This window comes from Pygocentrus nattereri, chromosome 9, assembly GCF_015220715.1.
Source record: "Pygocentrus nattereri isolate fPygNat1 chromosome 9, fPygNat1.pri, whole genome shotgun sequence".
In the NCBI taxonomy this organism is placed as follows: domain Eukaryota; kingdom Metazoa; phylum Chordata; class Actinopteri; order Characiformes; family Serrasalmidae; genus Pygocentrus; species Pygocentrus nattereri.
Genome location: NC_051219.1, coordinates 10,371,904 through 10,391,903, shown reverse-complemented (window position 1 = coordinate 10,391,903; position 20,000 = coordinate 10,371,904). Strand labels below are relative to the sequence as shown.

General features: G+C 42.2%; 1 protein-coding gene across 1 annotated transcript in view; it reads right to left on the bottom strand.

Moving 5' to 3' along the window:
• ctnnbl1 (catenin, beta like 1) overlaps positions 1–20,000 on the bottom strand; it is a 75,078-nt gene that overhangs the window by 53,085 nt on the left and 1,993 nt on the right. The window contains exons 2-8 of the mRNA XM_017723029.2: positions 19,758–19,937; positions 18,766–18,872; positions 16,971–17,110; positions 15,354–15,451; positions 12,049–12,142; positions 5,323–5,414; positions 880–952 (exon numbers count right to left, since the gene is read on the bottom strand). Coding sequence (XP_017578518.1) covers positions 880–952; positions 5,323–5,414; positions 12,049–12,142; positions 15,354–15,451; positions 16,971–17,110; positions 18,766–18,872; positions 19,758–19,937 — 784 coding nt within the window. The remainder of the gene's footprint in view (positions 1–879; positions 953–5,322; positions 5,415–12,048; positions 12,143–15,353; positions 15,452–16,970; positions 17,111–18,765; positions 18,873–19,757; positions 19,938–20,000) is intronic.

The following is a 20,000-nucleotide window of genomic DNA, read 5'->3' as shown; positions in this document are numbered from 1 at the left end:
AACGTGCAAATGATTTATGATGAAATTCAGGTGCAAAACTCTGGATGCATTTTAATAGTGAAATGCCTGATAACTGGCTTCTGTTTTCCTAATGTAGAAACTAAATCTGACACCCAGCTTTAAACAGACAACGGGGGAAATTTATAGAACCTTCACCACAATCACATGACCAATGTTAATAGGGGTGATTATATGCATAACGCCAATGTCCCCAAAAAAGAAAGCCTATAATCTTTTTTTTTTTAAATATATATATTTTTTTTTTCTATATCATTTCAACACTTCAGGTGTCCCTGAATATACTAATGAAAATGCTCCAAAATGACTTGAAATTTAACTTGCATTAAAATTGAACATTTTTGCCCTCTCCTGAAAAGTTACTATGTTGGAGATGCATGTTTGTTCCCCAACAGCATCATTTTATATGAACTTATCTTAGTATTTATTTATTTGAGTAAGTTTTTGAATATAATGTGTATAGTTTGGGGGTAAAACGCCTTATTTTGTCCTATTTATACTCTCATTATAGGTGGACAGCTACATATAGGTGGAGCTAAATATGGACAAATCTAACAGACATCGTCCTGCAGGAACATTGTTCATGTTGCATCACATGCTATGCCTAAATCACCAAGATAAATCACCAAATCAACTGAATCGTAGTAAAAAAGCTGAACATCATGAGTGTGTTTAACAACAAATACATAAAAATTGATGTTGAAAAGGGACAATAACAAAAACTCCTGTTGAGATTTTCAAATCTTATCAGTTAAAAAAAGAAAAAAATATGAAAATTCAATGGGGGAAAAAATGACTGCGATACCAGTCTCTAGTTTAAAAACAATGAGTTGATGTTTCAGACCTGTGGTTCAAACTTACCGTCGTTGTTCTGAAGAAGGATGGCCAAGATCTCACTGCAGTACAGTTTGTTAGCATCAAAAGGCATCTTTGCCTGTTTGATACAATACAGCACACACACACAAACACACACACACACACACACACACACACACACACACACACACACACACAGAGAACATTTTTGCTGCATTTCATCATTTCGTTCCATCAGCATTTTTCTGGCCACTTCTCCTGTGTCAGTAACTATTGCTGTCCGTGAGCTAATTCTGTGCCTGTTCAGTCAGCAGCTCTAATTCAATCAAACTGGAACCAGCGTGACGCTCCCATTTGACCTTTAATTGCCTTATTTGCGAGCGATTTTTCGGGTCACAGTCCTTCATGACTGCTCACAGCACAACGCTGCCGGCCCAGGCCTAGCAGCCTTCATCAACTCTCCAACAGCCAATCACATTTCAGCAGGGGTCCATTGAATACCTCTAAAAACACAGATTTCAAACTTCTAGATTGTTGGTGTTCAGAAGAGATATCCAGGTGGGACCAAACCAATAAGAGCAGAGACTAATACATTCTCCAAAAAGCATCTAAATGTAATGCACCTAAAAAAGCTGGCAAATTTACTTGACAATTGAATACCTATGAATTCCCTATAAAACATATGGCACATATCACTTCCACGTTTCTGATACCGACACAGTGACCTTTAATATTGACTGACGCCAACACATCAATACACACACGAACATTTTTTTAAACTACTTTGTTCAAACCTGTCAAGGCCAGGCATCAACGCCTTGTTCTGACAAGTCTTTCAGGCTGCAGTCGGGTTCAGACGGAACACGGTCGGCGCTGCAGTCGGGTTCAGACGGAACGCGGTGGGCGCTGCAGTCGGGTTCAGACGGAACGCGGTGGGCGCTGCAGTCGGGTTCAGACGGAACGCGGTCGGGCCTGCAATCGGGTTCAGACGGAACGCGGTGGACGCTGCAGTCGGGTTCAGACGGAACGCGGTCGGGGCTGCAGTCGGGTTCAGACGGAACGCGGTCGGGCCTGCAATCGGGTTCAGACGGAACGCGGTGGGCGCTGCAGTCAGGTTCAGACGGAACGCGGTGGGCGCTGCAGTCGGGTTCAGACGGAACGCGGTGGGCGCTGCAGTCGGGTTCAGACGGAACGCGGTCGGGCCTGCAGTCGGGTTCAGACGGAACGCGGTGGGCGCTGCAGTCGGGTTCAGACGGAACGCGGTCGGGGCTGCAGTCGGGTTCAGACGTAACGCGGTCGGGGCTGCAGTCGGGTTCAGACGGAACGCGGTCGGGGCTGCAGTCGGGTTCAGACGGAACGCGGTCGGCGCTGCAGTCGGGTTCAGACGGAACGCGGTGGGCGCTGCAGTCGGGTTCAGACGGAACGCGGACAGGGCTGCAGTCGGGCTCAGACGGAACGCGGTGGGGCCTGCAGTCGGGCTCAGACGGAACGCGGTGGGGCCTGCAGTCGGGCTCAGACGGAACGCGGTGGGGCCTGCAGTCGGGCTCAGACGGAACGCGGTCGGGGCTGCAGTCGGGCTCAGACGGAACGCGGTCGGGGCTGCAGTCGGGCTCAGACGGAACGCGGTCGGGGCTGCAGTCGGGTTCAGACGGAACGCGGTCGGGGCTGCAGTCGGGTTCAGACGGAACGCGGACAGGGCTGCAGTCGGGCTCAGACGGAACGCGGTGGGGCCTGCAGTCGGGCTCAGACGGAACGCGGTCGGGGCTGCAGTCGGGCTCAGACGGAACGCGGTCGGGGCTGCAGTCGGGTTCAGACGGAACGCGGTCGGGGCTGCAGTCGGGTTCAGACGGAACGCGGTGGGGCCTGCAGTCGGGCTCAGACGGAACGCGGACAGGGCTGCAGTCGGGCTCAGACGGAACGCGGTGGGGCCTGCAGTCGGGCTCAGACGGAACGCGGTGGGGCCTGCAGTCGGGTTCAGACGGAACGCGGTCGGGGCTGCAGTCGGGCTCAGACGGAACGCGGTCGGGGCTGCAGTCGGGTTCAGACGGAACGCGGTCGGGGCTGCAGTCGGGTTCAGACGGAACGCGGTCAGGGCTGCAGTCGGGTTCAGACGGAACGCGGACAGGGCTGCAGTCGGGCTCAGACGGAACGCGGTGGGGCCTGCAGTCGGGCTCAGACGGAACGCGGTCGGGGCTGCAGTCGGGCTCAGACGGAACGCGGTCGGGGCTGCAGTCGGGTTCAGACGGAACGCGGTCGGGGCTGCAGTCGGGTTCAGACGGAACGCGGTCAGGGCTGCAGTCGGGTTTAGGCAGAATTTGGTCAGGCTACAGTCGGGTTCAGTTAGCATGTTGTCAGGCTTCATTTTCAACATTTAGTTAATATTTTTCAAATAACTACAAATGACTCTACAAGGACAGAGAGTCTGGTCTCGGACCACATTTGAAGAAAGTACGCAAATCTCTTCATTGTCACATCTCCGCAATCACTTGATTAGTCAGAACAACATGACTACTTTGCATTTGAAGCACGTTTCTCTTTCTGCAAAAAAATCCCACTGTGGTGTTTATATCCGTGAAATTCAGTCGCCTTTAAAATTAGCTCATTCTCTGTCTCGCTGAAGAAAATATGAAGAGTCTTTCCAAAGTCTAGAATCCTGGTACGTCGTGAGGCAGTGCCACCACGACGCTGATAAACCTCACAGGCAGCTGATTAATTATGCAGTAATGTTTTAGCTGGTTATGCACTTTGTGATGGAAATCCTGCATTATGCAGGCGATCTTCATGCAGCTGCCAGCTTTTTATCAACAACTGCAGCAGAGATTTCCTACAAGGAATTAAAGCCATCACCAGGACAGGAGTTTACATTTTCATCCATATAACATCTGGCGCATGCAAATTGCTTATTTTTTCCGATTGCCCAAGAAATCCCATCAAAAGCGGTGACGCAGATTAAATAAACAACATACAGCAACATTTATCTTAATAAGAAAGCAACCACACAGCTCTGTAGAAAAGAAGCACCACTGCAGCATTTTTCATCTAATTTTAATACACTTCCCAGCAGCAGCTAAAAAACAGCTCACGCAAATCATGAGAGAGTTCTCTTATGAAGCTCAGCAATTTTGAGCTGAAATACTCCTGAGGTTTTCCAGATGCAGAGGGACCAGAGCCCTGCATGGCTACAATTCCCTTCTTGCTCCACTCTCACCTGATTCAACTGAACAGCAAATTATTGAGACTTTAATGAGCTGAAGCACACGTGTGTTGGAGCAGGACTCTGGAGGATGTGAGCTTTTACTGCTGTACAACCTTAATGAGGGCTGCTCACAGCATTAAAATACAACTTTACATATTAAAACCCCTGTGAAACTACACTGACATGCAGCCAGGTGTAGCGCTGATCTAGAATCAGGGGGTCTAAAATCTATAAATGTACTACAGGAGTTTACATTAAGTTTATGGTAACAGGATGTTTCACAGATTTTTCAAAATGTCAGCAAAAGAAACATTTTGAATACATTTATTTTCATTTTTGCATAAGAAACATTACATATCGCCGCTGTCGGAAGAAAACATTGTATTTTAACATTTTTTTCATTTTGAAAATGCCTGTTGCCCTTTACACCGTGTGTAAATTTCATGAGGAATGTACAAAAAAAAAAAATCCCAAAATGACTTGGAAAAATGTCTGGTTCCATTTACTTACATTAAAAGTAAAGAATGTTTTTTCCTTCTCCTGTAAAAAGTTACCATTTTGCATATACAAGGTTTTTCCTCTGACAGCAGCAATGTTAAATTGCACATGTCGCTCCACTCGTTGTCTAAAAGGTTGACCACTCCTAAGTTGAATTCCTAAGAGTCGGCCAGCCACTCTAGACTAATTATATTGTTTGTCTCCAAATATGCTGAATCGATGCTCAATCTATGCTAAGCTTACAAGCATGTTCTACTGTTTCTAGGTTGGACAAGCTTCATAGAACAGTGGAAAACATATTTCAAGCACATCGTTTAAGCAGACTCCCCTCATGGAACTTCCCATATGTATTTGTACTTTTCAGAAGTTCCTCCTACCTTTAAGACACATCATCAGAGGAGGGTTTTTCTAGTCTTTAAATCAGAAAATCTAACTTTGACCTTCTCTTGGCCTCCAGTCCACTGAAAACACTCTCAAGAGTTGATATTTTTGGTAAACACTGACATCCCACCCTTAACTGGCACTTCTCTGTTGCCGTTTTCCTTTTTAAGTATATAGAACTCAATTTCAAGTGTGCAGAACTCCAAATTCAATTATGAACACGATTCCCCTTTCCTTTAAACCCCTGGCTTCAATTTGTACTTTGAGAAAAACAAACAGAATGTAGGCCAAATGGGATTTTTGCCAGCGTTCTGCAAAACATGTCCAACCTACAACAGTAACGACAAAACAAAGAATTTGTAGGTGGAGTAGGGACAGGTAAATTCCTTCTTAAACTCATGCTGGTGTCTTACCTTAATCCTCTTGAGGAGCCACTGCATGAGTCCCTGCTGGGCGGCCTCCGTGCACAGACCAGGCCTGAACTCAGCCATGTTCTCCACGATGGCTGAAACAACAGTACAGCAACAGGTCAGTTGGCTCAACAACAGCGGCCAGCTGAGAACAGCCTCCAAAAGGGGCTGCTGTATCCCGCTCCTGTAGGTAAGACTAACTAGAGAAAGACTAAAGAAATCAGAGTAAAGGAATGTTTGCACAGAGAAATCAGCTCTCTTACTGGATTTCAACAACAGCCTTAATCCGCTCTAAAAATCTGAACATGTTGTTCATCATATCCGTTCAAAATCTGAGAATGATAGTATTATTGGTGTGCATATAAAAACCACTCACTGGTTTACAAGTTTGGAGATTCAATTTTGGGCTGAATTGAATTTCTTCATTTATTTATGTGGAACAGTTTTCATGTAGGGTGTTCTAGGGCAAACTTATAGATAAGTTAGATAAGTCCAAACTTATCTTCTACTTTACCATCATCAATATTACATATATTATTTGGACAAAAGTATTGGGACACTCCTCCTAATTACTGAATTCATGTGTTTCGCCAAAAAATTAAGCACATAGTCTTGCGGTCTCAATAGACAAACATTGGCAGGAGAATGGTCATACTGATGAGCTCAGTGAGTTCAAACATGGAACTGTTATAAGATACCACCTCTGCCACAAGTCAGTGTGTGAAATTTGTCCTGCTAGATCTGCCCCAGCCAACTGTAAGTTCTGTTCCAGCATGACTGAGCCCCAGTGCACAAAGAAAGGTCCATAAATGCCTCACAAATGCTCTTCTGGACGAATGGGCAAAAATTCCCTATAGACACACTCCAAAACCTCATAGAAAGGTTCCAAGAGGAGTGGAACGTGTTATAGCTGCAAAGGAAGGACATCTCCATATTAATGCCAAAGGATTTAGAATGTAATGTCATAAGAGCTCTGGCAGGTGAAATGTGCAGATGTCCATATAATGTGTTTAAATACACGTGTAGATACACTCATCATTTTGAATAATTAATAAAATGACAATATCACAACCCCTGGGTTCTATCACCACCAGTGTAAAGAAATGTTAGTAAGTTATGACCAAATTTCACAACAAACCACCCTGTATGACTTCTCAGCGACAGAATAACTTGAACCACAAGTAAAACGTTCAGTAGGAATCTCTCTTAGGCTTTCACCTATTAGACAGGCTTGACTTAGTGCTTAAATTATGTGGTTAACTGAGAAGTTCTGCCTGACCAATTTGTTCCACTATGCACGATAAATGCCACAAGCCAAAAGGAACATTTCTAAGAATGAGGCTCTTTTAAAACGGTCACAAAAACAAGCAGCTCTTCAGGCAACAGTGTGTGAATGCTGCATGATGAGGGATTACATCCAGGCGGCTGCGTGACAAGATAAAGTCAGAGCAAAGAGTGTGCACAACATATTCAGAGTTTTTTTTTTTCGTTTTTCTCCAGCTGTACATTAAAGGCTGATGTGGATGTAAACAGCTTTAGCTAAATCAGCACTACCCACACATACATACACACACATTTCCACTGCTCCGGTCCAGCAGCTCTGACCCAGTTTGGACAAATTCAACTTGGTGACAGAGTAACACACACTTCTAAAAGCAAGTGCTTGACTGGTTGAATATCTCTGCAGAAAAATAATTTCCCTTTCTGTAGCCAGAGGCCCAGAGATTAGCTTCCCATAGGCATTTTATACAGAAGGCAAGAAGCATCACATCACAATAAAAGACAACAATGAGCACAAAAGAAGACTTTTATAAAAGATGCTCTCTATTCACCATGTATATAGTCACCGTCGGATAGGCCTGTCACGATCATGAAATATTAACCAGGGATTAAATTTCATGTAAATAAATCATGTAAATAGTAGCAATGTCTATTTAGTTCACTGCTACTTAAATGCTCAGTGCTGCCCTCTAAAGGTCTTTTAACACCACAATAGATGGAACGACACAACGATAGAATGATAGAACAGACAGAACGATAGCTAGAATGATAGAAAGATAGGATGATAGAAAGATAGAGCAACAGATAGAACAATGGATACAACGATAGATACAATGACAAATAGAACGACAAAATAGACAGATCGATATAAAGAACAACTTAAGGATAGAACAATCGATAGAAAGAGAACGATAGTCAGAAAGATAGAATGACGGATAGACAGAATGATCGATAGAAAGAATGATCGATAGAAAGATCGAATGACAGACACAAACAGATAGAAAGATCAATAGACCGGTAGACAGACAGATCTTTATTGATCCTGAAGGGAAACTGCAGTGTTTCAGTAGCTAGACTTTTCTTCTGCATGGTATATGTACGTATGTGAAATTAAGTAGGAGAGTAAAAATAAAGCATATTTATTTGCATATTTACATAACATAAGCCAGATTTAGTGGATAGAGGCTTTGTTATTTTGTGAAAAAAGCATTTTCTACTTTCTCTTATATACATGCACCACGTTTAGTTTAGGACGACCCAAATAACTGCGACCAGTCTTTCTAAAACAGCTCTGACAGCCCTCCTTTCACAGCAAAACCTCACAGGCCCAAAAACAGGAACTTTCCACAAATTAAACAGGCAACCCGGCGGTTAAGCCACGCTGGTTGAACATGCTAGGGGGGCTGGGCACCGTGTGCTGTTGCAACATGCACCTGAACTATGTGTACAGTAAGAAGCCTATTCATATTCACAGTACTCTGTTGACATCACCCAACCACACTGCCACCATTTCGGTAGGTGGCCAAGTTCACTCTGGGCGCAGTGGCAGTTTGTTATAACAAAACCATAGCTGATCCAACAAAGGCTGGAAAACTTTTTTTGGAACACTTGTTTAAAACTCATTGAAAAACATATTTACTATACACTTTTTTAAATATGATTAAACAATATATTTCACCTTTTTGCTGCTTTAGTGGTAACAAATGAAAGCTGAAATCTAAATCTCCAACATTTCCTGCCACATTATTATTACTTTGTCTTCGGTTCTTGGGAAAAATTCCAACTACACCTTATACTACTGAAGATCAAGCTAAACAGCCTCAGACACCAGGCTAAGTGGACACCACAGCACAGACAGAAAGGCACTGGACGGCGAAGCTAATGTGACATTTGCAAACCTGTTGTTACTTAATAGATGAATTACAGTTTCATAGGCAAATTAAACATGACAATATAAAACAACCTCAGCCTTTACTGAACTGTGCTTTATTATGTCCTGTTACTTGACCAAGATTAAGCTTCAGCGCACACGCCATCTCACTGTACTGGACCCTTTGTCTGTTTCAGTGATAGGAACCGTCACAAAATGATCAGAAACTAGCTACTTTTGCTACGCATGCTAGCGCCGCATATGCATCACATACAACCTCTCACAAGCGAAGAGGACGGAGAAAAGACGGTGAGAATACAGCTGTATCTTTATGACCCAACACCAGACAGCTTTAACACGGCTCAGCCGCCCTCATCATTTACACCATATACATACAGAAAGAGACAAGTGATAAACTAATTAGCAGAGAGAGAATTAATTAGAAACTAATTAATTAGAGAGAGAACACAGAAAGGAGAAAGAAGTGAACAGAGAAGAAAGACGAAAGACGAAGAGAAGAGAGACAAGAGAAGATAAGAGAAGACAGTCAAGAGACAAAGAGAACAGGAGACAGACAAGATACGAAGAGAAGAAAGACAAGAGATGAAGTAAAGAGAAGGAGACAAACAGACCAGATGACCTAAGAAACGTAGAGAGAGAAGAGAGTCAGACAGAAGAAAATGGAAAAGAAATGAGAAAAGAAAAATAAGAGACAGAGAGGACAAAAAACAGAAAAGAAGAAAGAAGAGAGGAAGAGAAAAGAGGAGATGAAATGGCAGAAGAGAAACAGAGAGAGAGAGAGAGAGAGAGAGAGAGAGAGAGAGAGAGAGAGAAAGAAGAAATTAGAGAAATTGGAGAGACGAGGGAAGCAGAAGGAGAGAGAAAAGAGAGGGAAGAAGAGAAAGAGGAGAGAAGAAAGGAGAAGAAGAGAATAGGAAAGAAACAAAGGAAAAGAGTGTCTGAGAAACAGAGACAGAGAGAGAGAGAGAGAGAGAGAGAGAGAGAGAGAGAGAGAGAGAGAGAGAGAGGAAATAAATAAGACGAGTGAAGAGGAAGGAGAGAGAAGAGGATCGGAGAGGAACAGAGGACCAGAGAAAGGAGAAAGAGAAGAAAGGAGAAAGACGAGTCAAGAGGAAGGAGAGAGAAGAGGATCGGAGAGGAACAGAGGACCAGAGAAAGGAGAAAGAGAAGAAAGGAGAAAGACGAGTGAAGAGGAAGGAGAGAGAAGAGTATCGGAGAGGAACAGAGGACCAGAGAAAGGAGAAAGAGAAGAAAGGAGAAAGACGAGTGAAGAGGAAGGAGAGAGAAGAGGATCGGAGAGGAACAGAGGACCAGAGAAAGGAGAAAGAGAAGAAAGGAGAAAGACGAGTGAAGAGGAAGGAGAGAGAAGAGGATCGGAGAGGAACAGAGGACCAGAGAAAGGAGAAAGAGAAGAAAGGAGAAAGACGAGTGAAGAGGAAGGAGAGAGAAGAGGATCGGAGAGGAACAGAGGACCAGAGAAAGGAGAAAGAGAAGAAAGGAGAAAGACGAGTGAAGAGGAAGGAGAGAGAAGAGGATCGGAGAGGAACAGAGGACCAGAGAAAGGAGAAAGAGAAGAAAGGAGAAAGACGAGTGAAGATGAAGGAGAGAGAAGAGGATCGGAGAGGAACAGAGGACCAGAGAAAGGAGAAAGAGAAGAAAGGAGAAAGACGAGTGAAGAGGAAGGAGAGAGAAGAGGATCGGAGAGGAACAGAGGACCAGAGAAAGGAGAAAGAGAAGAAAGGAGAAAGACGAGTGAAGAGGAAGGAGAGAGAAGAGGATCGGAGAGGAACAGAGGACCAGAGAAAGGAGAAAGAAGCATTACAGATGAAAGTTGGAGTGAACAGTAGGAGGTGAACAGCAGGGTGTGAAGAGACAGCCAGGTACCATAATAATCCCCCTGAGAGAGAGATGAAAGAAGAGTGGATGAGAACGAAGGAAGAAATGATAGAGGAACATGCAGAGAGCCAGAGGGAGAGAGCGAGAGCGAGGGAGAGAGAGAGAGAGCGAGAGCGAGAGAGCGAGAGTGAGAGAGAGAGAGTGAGAGAATCTCTCTGCCTGGTGCAGGATGTCCCTCATATCCAGTCCTGCAGGGACACACAACTGCGCCTCTCCAGCTCTAACAATGCTAATAAAACAAACACTGCTCTATGGTTTAAAGCCCATTTCTCACCAGAAGCACTGCGAGACATGCAGTCCCATGTGTGTCACACTGACGACGGCTTACTTCCAACGTAAAAACCTAATTAATCATGGAGTCTTGGTCTTAACCTTAGTGTCATTACCCTCTACTGCTGCATCGGCTAGCTCTAGTTCACGCGTCGGCAACATGTGGCTCCACCATCCTGTTGAAGCTCCACAGCAAAATTCAGATTTTTTTGATAAAAATAACATAAATGGTCTTTAACACTGGAGTCAATGTATATCTGCCCATTCATCCTTTAACCCTGAAGATTGGCGCTCAGACTGCTGGTCACCATAGCAACTCAGACATGTCGCCTAGCTGGTAGCTAACGAAACGGCAGAGAGAAAGATTTAAAACAAACTTTGGAGGCTAAAACATCTGGAGGCTTATCTGCACTTATAAATCACTCCAGTTGGTTTGATTTGTTTGATTTGAAACGATAAACTGTCAAACACTATAAGGTTGCAAAGTTGAAGTCAGCTTCTCACTTGCCAGCTCCTTCTTCAAAGTTTCCCGTTCCACCTTAAATGGTGCAGCAGTTGCATTTTAGCTCAGATGCCAGTTAAGGTGGAACAGGAAAATCTGAACAAGAAGCTGCCGAACGAGAAACCGACTTCAGCCTCATAAAAAGTTGAACGTTGAGAGACATTTTACTAGGAAACTAGTCCACTTTGGTGGAAAAGTTTCCTGCCAAAGATGTGAGAAAAGGCTAAAGCTGAGTTGAAGCTTAAAGCAGAGCAAAGTATTGGAGAAAGAGTTTTCTTCTACATTATTTAGGCTACACTAGGACATTAGGTAGCACATATTTTCAGCCAAGATGGTAAAACGTTACTTCAATAAAACGGATATAAAACGTTGTGGCCTAAGGTGGCAGATTTTTAATGAAAGGACGAAATGGCTTCTTAACATTTGGGTTGCCAACTCCTGCTCTAGTGTCAGCATCAGGTCATTCAACGTACCCTCCGCCAAATAAAGTGCACTGACCAACCACTTACCATACAGTCCATATATGCGAACTAAGGTGCAGAAACAGCCGGTTTTTAATGTACCGGTTTTATGACGTCATAGAAACCATCACTTTTACCTCCTCTTCAGCTGTTTAGCCCCACCCATCACTGAAGTTATAAAGTGTGTTTCAACCCACACTGCTTTGGGAATGAAGCCCAATGCAGGACAGCCAATCACAACAAGGGTCATTTACATACATCACCCTTAAAGGCACAGTAACAAATGAAGAGTAAAACTCTTGAAGTAAAACTCACTGATGGACTAAATAATCAGCCCTGCTGTTTCTGTTCTTATCCAGCATGTTGGGGTTTGTTAACACAATTCAGAGAGCACAGTCAGTGAACTCTGTTATCGGTGTGTGGCGTACCTAGCGTGTTGTGGACTCCATCTGCTTCTTCCTTCACCGTCTCATCCAGCCTCTCCATGTTCTGCACCAGAAGAGCCACCACCTGGCCCTCCAGCTAATAGACAGGATACACATTAATCACCTCTTACACAAACAGAGTAAACACTCCCTAACAAACAGCAATCAGACGCATGACGTTACGAAGCAATCAAGCAACTGCTTCATCAATCATGTTCTTTGTATTTCACGCTTAAACCTTATAGATTCACATACGGCATAAAGGTTATTCATAAATCTGCGGGTTATTTAACACTCGAGCCGTTCTGTTGACAGAATTTTGACTTTTGATGGATTTTAAACTTTCAATACTGAGGTGTTGGAAGGAAAAAAACTGTTCATTTCTGCTGTGTTTTTGTAAATTTTAAAAATAAACAGAAAAAAATCATTAATGATGGAGAACTTTACATAAATCATGTAATTAAATATATAATTATGCATTAAAACAGAATGTATAACAAATGACTACAATAACTCTAGCCTTAGTTTTAGACTTGAGCCAGGATACTGCTGTCATTAAAGAGCCCATATCATAGAAAATTGAATGTTCTTGCTTGAAAAAAGAGCAAGCAGTTATAGTTTTAAAACAGCTTTAATTCCTCTGTCCATGTACTTCATTTATGCAATCTACGGTGCAAAAATATCCGGTTTCAAAAACATTGCTTTTGTGATGTCACAAAAACCAAAGCATTCTCGCATTCTCACACACACACACATTCATACAGCACTTCAGCCCCGTCCATTTCACGCTGAAGTTGTATCAGGCTGGACTGCTTCTGCACCAAGGCAAAATAGAGGGCAGCCAATCAGAGCAGAGCTCTTTTGCATAAACCACTCTTAAAGGCACAGCAACAAGAACAAACTATTAGAAGTCAAATTCATTGCTTTTGAGATGTCACAGAAAGCAAAGCATATATATATATAACTGTTCACACACCACTTCCGCCCTGCACATTCAAGCTGAAGTTATAAGGAGTGTTTCATGCTGAACTGCCATTGTAATAAGGCAAAACACAGGGCAGCCAATCACAGCAAAGCTCATTTACACACATCACTCTTAAAGGCACAGTAATAAAAACAGCCTGCTAAATTCAGATAGGGAAAAGGGATAATGAAAGGTAGAAAATGGTCCTGCTAAATTGTTTGTAATCCATAAAATCACAAAGTACATGAACAATTTTAGGATATGGGCTCTTTAACAAGGGTTAATATCGCATGGTTAATTGCCAAGGGCTAGAGTCATTTCAGACATGCTTCCTGCATGTAATACTGTTTCTGAGTAAAGCTTCGGAGAAATCTCTCCATCATACAACTGTGATCTGTGGGAAAACAAAGCCTAGGTTTGTAAGAAAGAAGCAAACAGCGCTGAGATTACACCGCTTCCAACACGGCCCACATGTCAATATTGAACCATCGCTGAGAATCAAACCCAAAGGTTGTTTCAGTGATAATTTCCTTGCTGTGTTTTAGCTCTACTGGTGGGCCTGAAATTATTTGATTGGATAGGAAGCATAAATGCCATGGATACAGGCAGCCTCATACCACCTGATACCCTCTGATATTTGGACTCCCCCTCCACCCCTCCACTCCCCAACGGAAGGACTTAGTAAACCTGCCTTCCTAAATGTCAGTACACACACAAAATCCGAAACTCACATAGCAGAACCAAACTGCTGATCAATATCTAATGGCCAATAGGATTCTTATACGGCGCTATAATTGAATTGTGTTGGAAATCTGTTACAGAATGACATTTAGCTTGTTTTTATGTTTGGTACAATTTTTTCAGCCTAGAGATGGCCACTGTTTGATTCGGGCAAGTCAGTGTTCTTGAGATTCTGCACAGTGAACACCGTAATTAACCCTGCATGAGAACTTGACCCCACCATCAAAGCATTAAAGGCTTGAAACCACATGATAAAGACTGAAAGCACTAAAACTACACATTAAAGGCCCAAAACAGAACTACTAAAACAGCATCGTGGCCAATGCAGAACTCCAGCAGTGAGTGTTCTCTGTTGCAGAAGTAGAAAGAGGACTCTGAAGGGATAATCTGGAGAGAAATTAAACTTTGTGTTTGTATTTAGGCGATACATTGTTGAGAAATTGGATTTATGTACTCAGCCAAGACATTTGGTGCCTTGAAGGTCCTTCTTTAGTTTTGCACTGAAGTTTCCAGCCAATAGTAACATTTTACATTTACTACTGTAGCTAAAGAGCCAAAATAGCCATCTTCATGTACTGAAATAAGAAATAAAGGTACGAAAATGTCACTGGGGCAGTGTTCCTCTTGTCACTTGGGTGGGACCCTCAAGGGTACATCTCAATACCTTTAGTCAGGAAACATAACATTTACAGCATTTAGCAGACGCTCTTATCCAGAGCGACTTACAAGAAGTGCTTTGTCTATCTAGAGAAAGTATCTTTGCTAGTTACCAACAGGTTAGAGAGAAAGACAGTCCTGAGCTCAGATACTGCTAGAAACAAAAGGTTGAACACTGGACGAGAAGGCCTGGCTCATAGTCTCCGCTCTAATTCATCCCAAAAGTCTTCTATCAGGTTGAGGTCAGGACTCTGTGCAGGCCAGTCAAGTTCTTCCACACCAAACTGGCTCATCCACGTCTTTATGGACCTGCTTTGCAACTGCCATTACGCAGACTTCTCCATTAGATTGCCAGACGGAGAAATGAGATTCATCACTCCATAGAACATGTATCCACTGCTCTCTATGCTGTTCTTGAGCTGATCTGAAGGCCACATGAAGTTTGGAGGTCTGTAGTGACTGACTCTGCAGAAAGTCTGTGAAATCTGCGCTCTATGCCCCTCAGCATCCGCTGACCGCTCTGTCATTTTACATGGCCGACCACTTCGTGGCTGAGTTGCTGTCGCTCCCAATCACTTCCACTTTGTTATAATCCCACTGACAGTTGACTGTGGAATATTTAGTAGTGAGGAAATTTCACGACTGGACTTGCTGCACAGGTGGTGTCCGATCACGGTACCACGCTGGAATTCACTGAGCTCCTGAGAGCGACCCATTCTTTCACTAATGTCTGTAGAAGCAGTCTGCAGGCCTAGGGGCTCGGCTTTATACACCTGTGGCCATGGACGTGACTGGAATATGGAATATTTTTTAAACAAATAGCATTGTTTGAATGACCGTTTATTCGTAGGTATTCATAACCACTGGTTAACCAGTACATCCCTAGAAAAGACTGTATTTGTTTTGCTGAACTGTCCCTTTAACAGGTGAATGATGGTTTTCTCACCAGGGCATCGATGAGGACCTCAGCTCCTTCTTCGCTTTCGTGCAGTGTGTCTATGTCTGTGAGCTCCTGCAGCAGATCCACCACTGCAATAGCGATATGTGCTGGGGGTTAAGGAGAACGCACCAAAACTGCAGGGAACAGAACTCGCACATGAATGACGAACTGAATGCAGAAGCTGCAAGTGGGGCTATTTTTTTTTAGGGGCTATAAATGGAGAAAACGCCACAGAAAGATGGAGAACAGAATAGGACCTGACTGATTTGAAAATGTTACTGCTGACACTGATACCAATTGTAAGAGGCAAAAAAAAAATAAATAAATCTTACTAACCAATTATAACAGACAATATACGGACTGATACGACTGTTGGATCTCATTGTCTCACTAAACTCAACAGAAACTCTAAAATAATATAAATAGGATGCACCAAAACCACTTTTTCCGCCTTTCGTCATTGATATCGCATTGATCCACATGCTGGTTTTGAGAAAACACTGGTCCGGATAATGGACTGCTACGCCAAAGGCTGTTACCCCAAGAGACTGGCAATGTCTCCAACATTTGCTCCCTCAATAACAACCTGCTCGATCACAGACCCAGACTATAATTGACCACACAGCAGGAGATGAATGATTACTGAAGATACACTAATCAGCCATTCAGGTAAGGGTTTAACGTTAGCATGTTTTACATTGTTTGTATGTTGATAACTGGCCTATCTGCGGTATAACAGCGAAACTAATACCTTAGGAAGAACCTCTTAGCTTTGTATGTACGTGTGACAGATGCTCACGCAAGCCACATATTTTATCACGGTAGCAACATTATCCATTACTGAAAAGTATTGTTTTTAAATGACAGCATCTGTACTATACAGAGATAGCATCTATTTAATGTACAATAAATGTAAATATTGTGATACTGGGGGGCTGGAACTGCCCGTTTTGGCCTCTTAATTACTCCTTTTTTCTGTTTTTTTCAATTAGCTCTCTTCGTAAGAGGGAAGGCTTTGGTGTTTGTTATGGTTTGTTATTCTAATCATGATAGTACTAAATTTAGCCGTTCAGCTTGTACTGTTGTGAAACAGTTAAACAACTATTATAGTAGTTCAACTATTATAACTATAAATTGGTCAGGCTCTAGAACAGACTAAAGCAAAGAGCAGCAGTGGAGCAGAAAGAAAATATATGAAAGCGACACAGCAATGATCTGCCTAAAGAAACTAGAAAAAACAGTCTCAACCCTAAAAAGAAAGGGAAAATAAAGTGAAATACCGCAGGTCTCAGAGAACGTTCAACTGCTCTGATATCAATACAGCTTCACTATCCGGTCTGACAGTAAATTTGTAAAGAACATGATTTTTAAGTCCAAAGTTGTGCTGCAAATGTTCCAAAAGATTTAACAGTGGGCCAGAGCGACAATCTTGCCTCTAATTTACTTGTAAAATGTATTGAAAGTTAAGTTTACTTCCATGAAAAGCTAGTTAAAGGGAAAACGGGCAAATTGTGAACACAATTACGCATACGCCACACCAGCAATCACCTTTAAAGACCTGTGCAGTGCTCTTTATGCAACTCTATCTAGCTGTTCTGTTAAAGTGTTTGAGTGAGAGGATATCAGTGTTGTCATGGCTCAGCAGCCCCAGCAGAGAGTGGACGGCGTTCAGCTCCACCAGCAGGTGATACAGCTCAGGAACGGTGGCGATCACATGCATCTCCTGGATGATGTCATTCAGGTCCAGCTCCGCCTCCATAAACCTGACCACAAACGCACCAAACAAACACATGAGACCAAATTCCTCAGAGGTGCATTACTTTGTACAGATTTGAGTGTTTGAGTGAAGGAAGTTTTAAATATTTTCTGATGCAATCAGAGTAAACTGTGAATAGAACGCTGAATGTATATGGAGGCAGTACGCCGTATGCTAGTGCTAAACATAAGGACTAATGATTTAAATAATTAGGTGACGATTAATCACTTATTTTGTGTAATTAATTGTTAACCATCGCTTTGGCTTTTATGCGAACATTTCACCCTAGAGAATGATTACTTCCCATTTAAAAGCAAGGCATTTTGTTATAGCTATATGAGTGAGTGAAACAAGCTTCATCAAAATGTCTTTCGATAATTAAATAACATTATTTTCATTGCGTGAACGCAGAGTGAACCTGAAGCTGAACATGAAAATCAGATGATAATTTCCAGAGTCAATAGTTTCCCCATTTCCATTTCCAATGTTCAGCGAGAGTATCAGCGGCTGCCCGTTCAACCTTTCTTATATATCAGATACAGTCAATGGTTGCATTCCTTTGTGATTGTAGCCTCTCATTCTTGTTCATTCAGCTCATAGATTCTTGTTATAGTGGAGGATCTCAAGGAGGACTGGAGCTTCATTTACACAATATTTACATTTTCTTGAAAATTCAATTATTCTGTAGGAGTAAGGGAATGTTAAGATAGTAAATAACGGTAAGATAGTTATTAATAATGATAATAGACATTATTATTATCATTACCATTTTTATGATTATTTCATTAATTATTAACAAAGTTGTGGTACGACAAGGTAATGGAAAAAACAACATTATAGAATTGCGGTCATTAGCTAGTAGCATAAACTGCTATTCAAAGGGATCCTGTCCAATCTGGCACCCCATATCAGTACTGAGTAGCGCAGGGTCTTTTAAAACACAAAGCTGAAAACTTTGTCAGTTTGTCACTGAAGAAAACTTGGTCTCCAGTCGAACCCTCCAGGTCAACTTTTATGGAACATTCCTGGTTGCCTTACTTTGTTGTTACTTTTGTTAGTTTGATGCTTACTGATCTGTCTCCTGCCAGTATGGATTACTGATGTTGCTGTATCAGTGGAGAAGCTGGGCTTCAGGCTGGAAGTAAACTTGATAACATTATCACCACTGGTCAGGACAGCAACAGGCCTTGTTTGTCTTTTCACAGAACAGAAATGTAAATCTCTGACCCTATAATAAGATTATGACTCTACAATGTATTGCATCAATAAAATCCCAAGTTTCACCAGAATATTTTTGATATTTCAAAAATAAAAAATACAAAAATGTTCCAGAAGGAAATGCACTGGAATACTGACAATAAAGAAGGAATTTCTGTGTTTAAAATTAGCCAAGAATTTCATTTTTCACACAATTTAAAAAATTGAACATTACTGTGTTATGATCAAGTCTTCTCAAAACTGGCACAGTTAAATCGCCACTTTAACCTCTACCAGCGTATTCGCGCATTTTCACACCCCTTACTGTGAAGCATTAATGCAGTGGTCTTTTTTCTATTACATTTTACTTCTGAAAAGTAAAGGTCTGCAATAAAAATACAGAAGGATTGAGAAAAGTGGCTGCTGTACAGAAGAGCAGTGTGTGGGTGTTTCTTCTTAACTCACTTCTCAGGGTTGTCTGGGAATTTAATCCTGAGTTCTTGGTTTTTGTACGACCTTTTCTCAAAGGTCAGGATCATTTTTTTCACCATGGTCTCGTCCACCGGCTCTCCCTGTTAAAGAAGCACAGACGTCCTTCCTTCAGCAACTTGCATAAGCTTACTGATCCACATCGCTGCATTCAATTATTTGTCATTGCCAACAATGTGATATTATATAGTATATAGTAGTATTATTTATTAGGAATCCGCCAAAAAAAAAAAAGTTCTCACAAGTTATTAAGAGTTAAGGGGAAATTCACATCATCTGCATAATTAAACGATTATGATGAAAATATAAGTAATTCAGAGTAGTTTGTAGTTTGGTGTGAAATGCTCAGTTCTAGAGAAACTTACAAAGTCAGACCTGTTTACAGTGGTGGTGATAGGAACCAGATGTCTGGTTCATGCCTCTATAAGCATAATTACATAGTTAAGATGTAAACAAAGAGAAACTTGAGAGAAATTTGCCAAGTTAGAATTTTTCTCGGTGGTGGTGATGGGAACCAGACGTCTGAAGCATTTAATTCCTCTAAAATCTCCATCACAAAAAGTCATTTTTTCTATTGTCAGCTATTAAATGAAATGTAACGCTGATAATGGAAAAAAGTGGTAAATATGGGGTAAAAAGGGCAAAAATCTTTTGTCAAAATTATCGTGAAACAATGTCATCAGGCAGTGTAACTGTAATTCATCTAATAGATTAGTCTAACAGATATTAGATTTCATCTTATAACTTTTTGTGACGGAGATTTTAGAGGAATTTAACTCTTTAGACGTCTGGTTCCCATCATTACCACTGAGAAAAATTCTGACATGGCAAATTTCTCTTTGTTTACATCTTAACTACATAATTATACTGAAATTTGAAAAAAAAATGGCGGAATCTCCCTTTAAGCATCTGTAATATGTTTCGTCTGAGTGACAGCATTCAGATATCAGATCCCAGTACAGCCGTACCTCTGGGTCAACCTCATCCTGGTCCATAAGCTTCTCCAGGATCTTCTCCTTGGTTTCAGGATCTTCATCTTCATCCTCAACCATGGCTGTGTGGCGCAGAGGCTCCCTGCTGGACTTCTGTTTGACCCGAGACTCATCACCACCATCTTCCTCCCTGGGCCGCTTCGCTCCTCGGTCAGGCTGTTAATGACGAGCACAGGAAGATGATAAAGTAACAATAGACAAAGACAAATCTGTTAGCTT